General features: G+C 42.5%; 2 protein-coding genes across 3 annotated transcripts in view; one reads left to right on the forward strand and one right to left on the reverse strand.

Annotated features, from left to right (window-relative positions):
* The window catches only part of apba2a (amyloid beta (A4) precursor protein-binding, family A, member 2a), a gene marked incomplete at its 5' end in the record, with an annotated part of 7,054 nt that extends 5,910 nt beyond the window's left edge, over positions 1 to 1,144 (reverse strand). The window contains 1 exon segment of the mRNA XM_014021499.1: positions 117 to 1,144. Coding sequence (XP_013876953.1) covers positions 117 to 1,144 — 1,028 coding nt within the window.
* A 4,411-nt stretch (positions 1,145 to 5,555) lies between these two features.
* Positions 5,556 to 9,406, forward strand: part of fan1 (FANCD2 and FANCI associated nuclease 1) — a 7,002-nt gene continuing 3,151 nt past the window's right edge. Inside the window, exons 1-8 of one of the 2 annotated variants that reach the window (XM_014021502.1) lie at positions 5,556 to 5,993; positions 6,074 to 7,087; positions 7,179 to 7,319; positions 7,401 to 7,602; positions 7,695 to 7,928; positions 8,017 to 8,148; positions 8,234 to 8,342; positions 8,433 to 8,552. In XM_014021502.1, coding sequence (XP_013876956.1) covers positions 6,136 to 7,087; positions 7,179 to 7,319; positions 7,401 to 7,602; positions 7,695 to 7,928; positions 8,017 to 8,148; positions 8,234 to 8,342; positions 8,433 to 8,552 — 1,890 coding nt within the window. In that variant the 5' untranslated portion in view covers positions 5,556 to 5,993; positions 6,074 to 6,135. The remainder of the gene's footprint in view (positions 5,994 to 6,073; positions 7,088 to 7,178; positions 7,320 to 7,400; positions 7,603 to 7,694; positions 7,929 to 8,016; positions 8,149 to 8,233; positions 8,343 to 8,432; positions 8,553 to 9,406) is intronic. The other variant, XM_014021501.1, reaches the window with a different exon arrangement.

Genomic DNA, 9,406 nt, shown 5'->3' on the forward strand with positions numbered 1-9,406 from the left:
CACACACACACACACACACACACACACACACACACACACACACACACACATTACAACAGTGGTCATATTGCCACACATCAGATTAGATCTGAAAAAATAAAAGACTTCTCTGTTACCTGCTCGGGTTTCTCCGGCCCTCTCTGCACCTCCTCAGGGGACTCCTTCTGTTCCTCTGCCGTCTGATGAGGATCCAGAGGTGGGTTCATCACCGCAGATTGGATTTCCTGGCCGTTAGCCGTAGAGGGACCAGACACAGGAGGACTGTCTCTCTGGGGCAGGGCCTTCTGAGGGTCTGCAGGTGACTGAGGATGAGGATGGCGGGGCGGCGGAGGAGGATGATGATGGTGCTTACTGGAACCGGGCCTGTCCTTGGACCTGACTGTGGACTTTCTGCAGTCCTTGGACAGAGTCTTTGGACGCTGCTCGGCGCCGTTGGTCCCACATCCTTTGAACCCAGGAACAGGGTGCTCAGTTTCCCCTCCCGCCGCCCTCCTCCCTCGTCCTTTACCCTGCCGCTCCTTCTCCTTCTGGCCCCCGTGGGACGGATCGCACTTCTTCCCAGCTCCGGCAGCATTGTGGTTTCTCGTGACTCGTGTGTCGTCCTCTCTTCTCCGCTCCTGACTCCGCTTCCTGACTTTTTCATTCTCATTGGTCTGACGGAGGCTGGCTGGCCTTTGAGCGTTATTCTCTGTTTGATCTGAATCCTCTGTGAGTTTAGCTCCATCCAGCACCTCCTCTGACTCGTCTCCATCTCTGAGGAGGAGCCTGTCCCCCTGGACCTTTTTCGGTCCCTCCTCTGCTCCGTCTCCAGCGATCAGGACACAGTGTGACATGAAGCGATGACCTGCTTTGTGCGATTTGACATCTGATTGTGATCCCTCGCATTTTTTGGTGCCGTGCCGAGCTCTGGGGGTGATCTGTTGGGCTGAGGCAGCAGAGCTCTCAGGAATGTTCTCCCCTCCTGTGTGCTTTATCTCCTCAGGAAAGTGCTGCTTGTAGTACCTGGCGTTCAGATGCAGCACCTCGTCGTAGTCCTGCTCGACATCGGAGCTCACGTTGTCGTACTCGGAGCAGGCATCCTCCATGTCCTCGGGACTCGGGTAACTGCGAGCTGCAGGAACAGGGGGAGTCAGCCGGCCATCGCAGGAACGAGACGCTTGCTGAGTCGCCTTTTTAACCGAGCCCTGCTGCTCCTCTTGGCCCGAGCCTGTAAGTCCTGCACCAGGGCACGGCAGAGAGCTGGGAGCCAGAATCCTGGAAACGTTTCCTGGTTGTTTCCCATGAGCCATAGCTGGCCCCTGAAATCCACTACCCTAAGCCCTGAGAAAAAGACAAATATTGATATTTCAGACAAAACTAAATTGTCGTGACGATTTCAACAGAACATCATTCATCCATTTTCTCATTCTGTTATAAAAGTTAGAAAACAAACATGTTTTAGTGACAACAGACAACATCTGATGATTCAGAATTCACAATATGGTTTTCCTGTTTTTTGTCTTTACATACAGTATGTTTTTTAAAATCTTAGTGCTTCTAGTTTGAGCTGTTTTAGCCATTCAAATGAAAACAAACAGCTAAATCAGACAATGGGTGCTATATTTGGGGTTTTGTAAAATATACTTATAAATATTCTAAATGTTTTTTTGTAATTCCTTCACAGTTATTGTTGACTTTATGTATCTTTAGATTTTGGCTAGCCTTTAGCTATTTTTTTGTTCTTGATGCTACATATTTTTTAGCTTTCAGTTAGTGTTTTGCTGCATTGAGCTACAGCTCTACTATGTTTAGCTTGTAGCTGGGCTTTTGCTCTTTTATGAAACTGTTCTTTACCTTTTAGTGTTTAGGTACCCTTGCGCTGCTATTCAAATTGTGTCAAAAGTACAGACTTCAGGCTAGACATCAATTTTAAAGTTCTGTCGATAGTAAAACCGGAGTTATGATAAATAAATTACAGAACATTAAAAAGAACATTTGTCATATTTGAAGCAAAAAGGAGCATCAAGCGGACTGATCAGAGAAATCTCCAGTCAGTCTGCCCGGTGGCATTAATCGTATTAATCGTCAAGTGCCAAAATATAATCGATTAAAGTTTTTCTGATGATTAATTGCACACGATCAGATATTGCCCAACCCTGCTAATAAATTTCTGACAGTGTCTTGCTACTTTTAGTTATGGCTCTGCTACCTTTAGCTACTCTTTTACTACTTTTAGCTTTCAGCTAGTGTTTTGCTAATTTAGATAGTTCTGCTACTTTTAGCTTTTATCTAGGGTCTTGCTCTTTTATGAAACTATCATCTTTTAGCAAGTGTACTTTTAGTTAACATTTTTGCCTCTTTTAACTTTTAGCTTTTTGTTGTTTTATTGTTTTGCTTCTGTTGACTTTTTGCTAAAACTGAGCTTCCTTTAACTTTTAATCAGTTTTTAATCTGTCAACAAAGACATTCAGCAATCAAAATTCATGCTGCATTTTCACAGAAAATTACAATTTTCTACTTAAATGTTTCTTTTTCAAGCAGAAACTCACCCAACAGATGAATTTAAATAAAGTTTCTTCATCTCAACTTTTATCCTCAGCAGGAAAAAAAAAACAATTTTGGGTTTAATAACAAACAGAAGACCCTTGGGAAAAGAATCTACAGCGTTTTTACCCAAAGTGCATCATCTTGGGCCGTCTGTTTACGCTCAGTGTGTCTGCTTTCTTTTTGTTTTCATGTCCTGCAGAACAAGAAACCAGCAGTAAAACTTATTCGACATGCACAAACTCAGCCCTGAAATCTGATGAAAACCAGGATCTTTTGTCTGAATCACTTTTCTGACATAAATTTACTTGATCTGGATTAAAGCAGAAAGCAACAAAATGCTACTTTTTTACTGTGTTTAATTCTTTGAGCCAAACCCAATGTAAGCAGGTTGCACAAAACTACACTAAAACCCTATTTATTAGTTTTTATCATTGTTTATTATTGCTAAAATTCAATTGTTCTTGCGTTTTAAATAAAAAAAAGTCAACTTCTAGTATATTTTGTGTGTTTAACTGTACTTGGGGAAAGATCGTTGGTTTTCATGACTATAGATTTTCAGCTAATTGAATCATTAAACATTAAACATACGCCAACAATTTATATATTTTCATACCAAACAAACATACAAGCATCATGTGTTTATGACAGCATCTGTTTTGTTTGGTTCTGTGGCACTGTTTGGATCCATGAGGTCCATCAGATCCAGTTTTCCTCACTGATCTCATGTTGAAGAAAAGAAACAGTGAAGGCTGTGTCACAGCCCAGGATAAACATGTCACACCCTCCTCTAACAGTTTCGTCTTGATGACCAAAAACAACAACATTATAAACACCACATCATACACAGGGGAGGCAGCGTCGATCACATTAGATTATGGCATCATCTTTACAATTATAATCTGTAAACCCTGCATACAGACCTAATCGTGACCTCTCCTTGGTGCTGAACTGGACATTAAACCGTTTTGTGAGCTTTCTGGTGCGGTTTCCCTGCCTCTGCACTGCCCTTGCCGTGGTTTTGATGGCATGTCGGAAAGCCATTACGCTGAACTTCTTTCTTACCGCAGCCTGCAGGGGGGCTTGTTGTGGGGGTGGGAGGAGGGAGGCTTCTGCCCACCGCAGATCCCTCTGCCTACATGTCGATAAGACAATCAAATAAACGGGCTTTTTGTTTCTTTTCTGTTCACTCAGACGACGATGCAGCGCTCACGCGAGTAAAGATGCTGCTGCTGCGTTTCACATCGACCTTGATTTGAAGCATCGGGACTGCGGGGCTGATGATGATGATGATGATGATGATGATGATGCTACAGCACCACGCACCACATCCAGGCCTCCAGCTCCGCCATCTCAATAGCAACACCTCCACATGCGTCCCTATCATCTGCCCCACCACCAAGCCTCCACATACAGGAACATGTGTGAGCCACTTACCGACATTAGGACTGTGGGCGGCCCTCTTTGTACAAAACACCGCGTGCGTTGATCAGAGGAGGAGGGGAGGGGGTGGGGAGCGGAGGAGGAGGAGGAGTGATAAAAGCCACCGCAGCCGCCCAGGAACCTGTATAGATAATAATAACAATAATCCCACTTTGCTTTCAACACAAAACACTTCCATTAATATTAAGATATTTAATATTAATATTAAGACATTTAATGTTTAAATGATGTGTTACCTGTCATATCATGCTGTGATGCATTTATTATAGTTGTGTGTAGATAAATAAACATATTGTGTGTTTTTCCCTATACTGTATATGACAAATTTTAAGAAATGTGTGCACACTGGCACTTTTATTCAAAAATATTTTTGTTTTGTTTGATGGGGAAACTCAATTAATCTGGGATTGGTTTTGAGCCCTGAAAAGAAACAGGAATTCAGTCAGTTTTTTAAAAAAAATGATTTGAAAGGTTTGGACTCCAAATATTTTCTGCTTTCAGACAGTTTTCGTATTTGTAGCTCTACTGTTGAGCCAATATTTCAATCAGATTTGCGATCCCATTGTCAGGGTATAAACACAGTCTGGCTGCCAGTGGCTACATTTAACGTAAAATTATTTTTAAATAAGAAAGAAATTACATTAATATTTTATGAAGGTGCATTCACAATAAAACAGAAGAATAAATGTCTTAAAAACTATGGAAAATCACAAGATATACAAAGACCCTTCATTGTATTTATTTATTATTGTGTGTTATGCTGAACATCCCTAAATGTCCATTTCTGCTGTTTAAAACTTTGCCCTTTAATATTGTTCTGTGTCAAAGCTGTGTTAAACGTTGAACACCACATTCTGTCATATTTCTAATAACATTGCACACAATTCATTTATCAATATTTTTGCTTAATTCAGTGTTATTTCAGTGATTTAGAATACCTGTTTTCTTCATCACACTGACAGGTCTCCTTCCTTCCTTCCTTCCTTCCTTCCTTCCTTCCTTCCTTCCTTCCTTCCTTCCTTCCTTCCTTCCTTCCTTCCTTCCTTCCTTCCTTCCTTCCTTCCTTCCTTCCTTCCTTCCTTCCTTCCTTCCTTCCTTMGTTGTAGTTCCTGCCACTACTCTTGCTGGGGTCCATACATTAAACGTAAAACAAATCACATAGCATACATAGTTCACATAAATTCAAAACAAAAATAAATAGGCAATAAACAGACTATAAATATAAACGCAAATATAAAAATAAAAATAGAGGCCACAGATTAAACATGCAGAATAAAGACAGGATACAAACCAGTCACAAATTTTCATTTACTATACAAAAAAAAAACATTATACAAAAACAGTATTAATATGTCAATTAACACCCTGAAAAATCATACACAATCTATATAACATAAAAAAAAAACATTCAACATAATTGTTTTCCTTGTAAATATCTTCTTAAAGTTTTTCGAAATTAATTTTCCTGATGTATCTCCAACATGTTTTAGGTAAAGTATTCCATAAAAACATAAATCTATATAAAGCCGACATCTTCATGGAACCTGTGTGAACTATTGGAGATAATCATGTACATTGGCGCTAAAAACAATTTAAAGTGTAATAATCTTTGGCTGTTTTGAACTAATAATATTTCTTTTAGTAATATTATTTTAAATATAAACCTAACTTCAACCCTTAACCAGGATAACGTAACATGCATCATGCTGACATTACTTCTGAAATATAAATTTGCGTGACGGACTGGAACAGATTATAGTGTCTTTCCCAGATCCGACGTTTTAAACAGACCTTGAACGCAACAACAATGGATCGCGAGAATTTAGTCCTTGCTAACACAACACTGTTTAAATAGATTTATACAAAAGTAAAAGCTCTCAAACGAGAGCCAAGTGTTAATGTTCGCGTAAATGATCCGGACCGGTTCGGTCGCATCGCCACTCTGGACTCTACTGGTTTTGCCTGAGACGCGGGATTGTTGTTATCGGCGTCGGCTAGTGCTGCTGGGTTAGCAACACGCTTGTCAGGTTGTAACTTTACTTTTTGTCCATTGCGTTGTTTCCTCTCATATTTAATGGAGCTTCTCACAACATTTTATCCTTCGTAGAGAATGCGTCAGAAACGAGCTGATAGAAAACGTCGTTTTGAGCGAGTTTCACCGCTTTCAAGATGACAGAAAGAGCTAAGGACAAGCTAAAGCCGAGGTTGTCGCTGTCCAGGAAGAAGAAGAAGAAGAAAGAAGCTGAGACCTCTGCCAGCAACACTCCAATCACGTCGTTCTTCAGCAGCCAGCCTCCACCGAAGCTGGCCTGCCCTCTGTGTGGCCAGCTGGTACCGAGATTCGGGATCAATGAGCACATCGACCGGCAGTGTGAGAACTTTGACAGAGGAGACAGCCCTCCTGATGTCGTGTCAAACATGTCACCTAGAAGCAACCCCCCCAAGTCTCCAGAGCTGGAAAGCAAAGTGGAAAAGGGAGGATCAAAAACGAGCCCATACTTTAAAAATACCTGTCAGCAGACCCCACGAGAGATGACCAGCAAGACTGTGGTCCGGACTATTGGACTGGGGAGTCTGTCCTCGAAGTTATCCAGAAAATATCACAACACACCTGAGGGGCAACCCACAGAGGACAACACTGCACCCAGCGAGATGCTCTGCAGCTCTCAGAAGGAAAATGTCCTGATCCAGACATCACAAGACAAGGAGGACTTTAATGTCTCCAGTGTGGACTCTCCGGCAGCATTGTGTTCAGAAACAGACGCTGTCAAATCCAGTTCTCCCTCCAAACCAGCAAAGAGGAAAAATGAAATGACCTCCGGCGACACAAGTTCTCAAAAGAAATCAAAACACGAAGAGAAGAGTGGAGAGCCGGATCAGGCTCGGCGTGGATCTGAGCTACTTTCTCCTTCTTCTCGTGGCCCAGCTTTGAGTTCAGAAGAGGCGTTTCAGAGAACGCCTGCAGGTGCTGCGGAGAACCAGAGCCCCGACGCCGCTCCGCTCCCCTACTACCTCCGTAACTTCCTGACCGTGCTGCACGCCGTGCTGGAGAACGAGGACGACGGGGCTCTGTTCAACCAGGAGGACATGTCAGCTGTGCGTGCTTTTGAAACTTTACCAGGTGTGTTCACGCAGTCAACCAAACGCTTTAAACAAGTCATAAAATAAAGAGAGGAAAATGAATGCCTGTTTTTTTTTTTGTCTCCCTGAAGTCACGGCTCAGAAGCTGTATGTGAGGCTCTTTCAGAGGAAACTGAAGTGGCTCCAGGTTAATAAACTGGATTATGAGGAGATCTGCAGTAATCTGGGACCTGTTGCACAGGAGCTGGTTCAGAGTGGCTTTCTACAGAGCGGTAAATAATCCAAATATGTATAATATGAGCTGAAACATCATCTTTTAAATGAATGGATTTCTGTCTGCTTCTGTGTTAAAGAGGAGGACCTGAAGGACCTGAAGGAGTCTCTGGATCTGCTCCCGGCTCCTGAACTGAAAGCTCTCGCTAAGACCTTCCACCTGGGCGGTTCTGGCACGCAGAAACAGCAGTTAGTGGACGGGCTTCTCCGCCTGAGCAGGCAGAAGTCTGTCTTCTGTCTGGCCTCTGCTCGGGGCAACGTCGGGACGGTCATCCTCAGACGGTGAGACCAGACGGATCTTCATTCTGTGTCTGTGGGAAGTCCAGGATGGAGGGAATGATCTTTTTTATTTTATTTATTTTTTTTAATCAAAGGGCGAAGCAGCTCGCAGGCTCCTGTGTGCGTTTGTCCCGCGGTCCCCGGGCGGTCTTTTCTCGCATCCTTCTGCTCTTCTCCTTGACGGACACTATGGATGAGGAGGAGACGGCCGCTGGAGGGCAGAACCAGCTTTTTACCATCCTGCTGGTCAACTCGGGACGTCTGGCCTTCCCGGACTACACCGTGCAGCGCCTGGCCAAGGTGTTCCGAGACAGAGAGGATCTTATCAGGTGGGGGGAACTCCCAGAAAACTTTTTTATTTTTGTATTTAAAATAATCAAGATGAGCAGGAATCAGTGACTCCACCCATCACACCAGATATGAAGCGTCCATGCGAGCTCTCCTGGAGGTTACCACAGAGATGCAGGGGGGTCGGTGGGAGCTGGCTCTGGAGCTGTACTCTGCTGCTAAAACCACCTGGTGTGAGCTGAGGACAACCCAGGACCTGAGGTCAGGAGCGTACAGATCTGTCTGTTCCTGTCTCTGGATCTCTGCTTTCTGATGGTCTCATTCTGACATTGTGATTGTGTTTCAGTCACCAGGAAGAGCTGCCCGTGTTCCTCCGCAGCTTCACTACAGGGTGGGCTTACACTCGTATCTTATCCAGAGGAGTGGAGATTTTACAGAGGCTACGCCGCTACCAGGTTTAACTCCCTGCTCGCTTATAAAGTAAATGTTTGTAAAGCTCCAATCTTTAACAATAATTAGATTTTTTTTTTTACATTTTGTCACAGGAAGCAGTAGAAGAGCTGCGGTCCTTACTAAAGCAGTGCGTCTACTGTCATGACAGCCGTGGGCGATGGTGGGACCGGCTGGCACTGAACCTTCACCAGCACCTGAAACAACCTCAGGAAGTGAGCAAGTTTCTGTTTCCAAACTGTTCATAAATTCATTAATCATTTCGTTTTTATTTGGTTTTTAAAATGGGTCCTTCTTGCTCTCAAGCAACTCCTGTTTCTGTTTCACATCATAATTCTGTTGTCCAGCAGTGAAAAAACGTTTTTTCTTTATCTATGAGTTGGAGGGGCTTCACTCTGACCTGAGTCTCTGCAGAGGGAGAAAGAAAACGAGTATTTAATTTGTAATTTACTGTCAGATTAACAGTTCTTTTAGATCGACAGAAAATTCATCATCATCATCCTCAGTTTAGGTCTGGTTTCATGACAAGTCTGGGTCCAGCTGCTCCCCCGTCACAAGAACATATAGCCAAATTTAATCATTTTAGCTACTATTCAGGGTTAGATCTTAATGTTAGCTACTAGTCAGGTTTAGGTCAAAGTCTTAGTTACTACTCAGGGTTAGGTTTAAATTTTAGCTTCTACTCAGTGTCATGTTTAAATTTTAGCTACTATTCAGTTTTGTTTAAATTTTAGCTACTAGTCAGGGTCAGATCTAAATTCTAGCTACTAGTCAGGGTCAGATCTAAATTCTAGCTACTAGTCAGGGTCAGATCTAAATTTTAGCTACTAGTTAGGTTTAAATTTTAGCTACTATTCAGTGTCATGTTTAAATTTTAGCTACTATTCAGTTTCGTTTAAATTTTAGCTACTATTCAGTGTCATGTTTAAATTTTAGCTACTATTCAGTTTCGTTTAAATTTTAGCTACTATTCAGTGTCATGTTTAAATTTTAGCTACTATTCAGTTTCGTTTAAATTTTAGCTACTATTCAGTGTCATGTTTAAATTTTAGCTACTATTCAGTTTCGT

Source organism: Austrofundulus limnaeus, unplaced genomic scaffold (assembly GCF_001266775.1).
Source record: "Austrofundulus limnaeus strain Quisiro unplaced genomic scaffold, Austrofundulus_limnaeus-1.0 Scaffold296, whole genome shotgun sequence".
Taxonomy (NCBI): domain Eukaryota; kingdom Metazoa; phylum Chordata; class Actinopteri; order Cyprinodontiformes; family Rivulidae; genus Austrofundulus; species Austrofundulus limnaeus.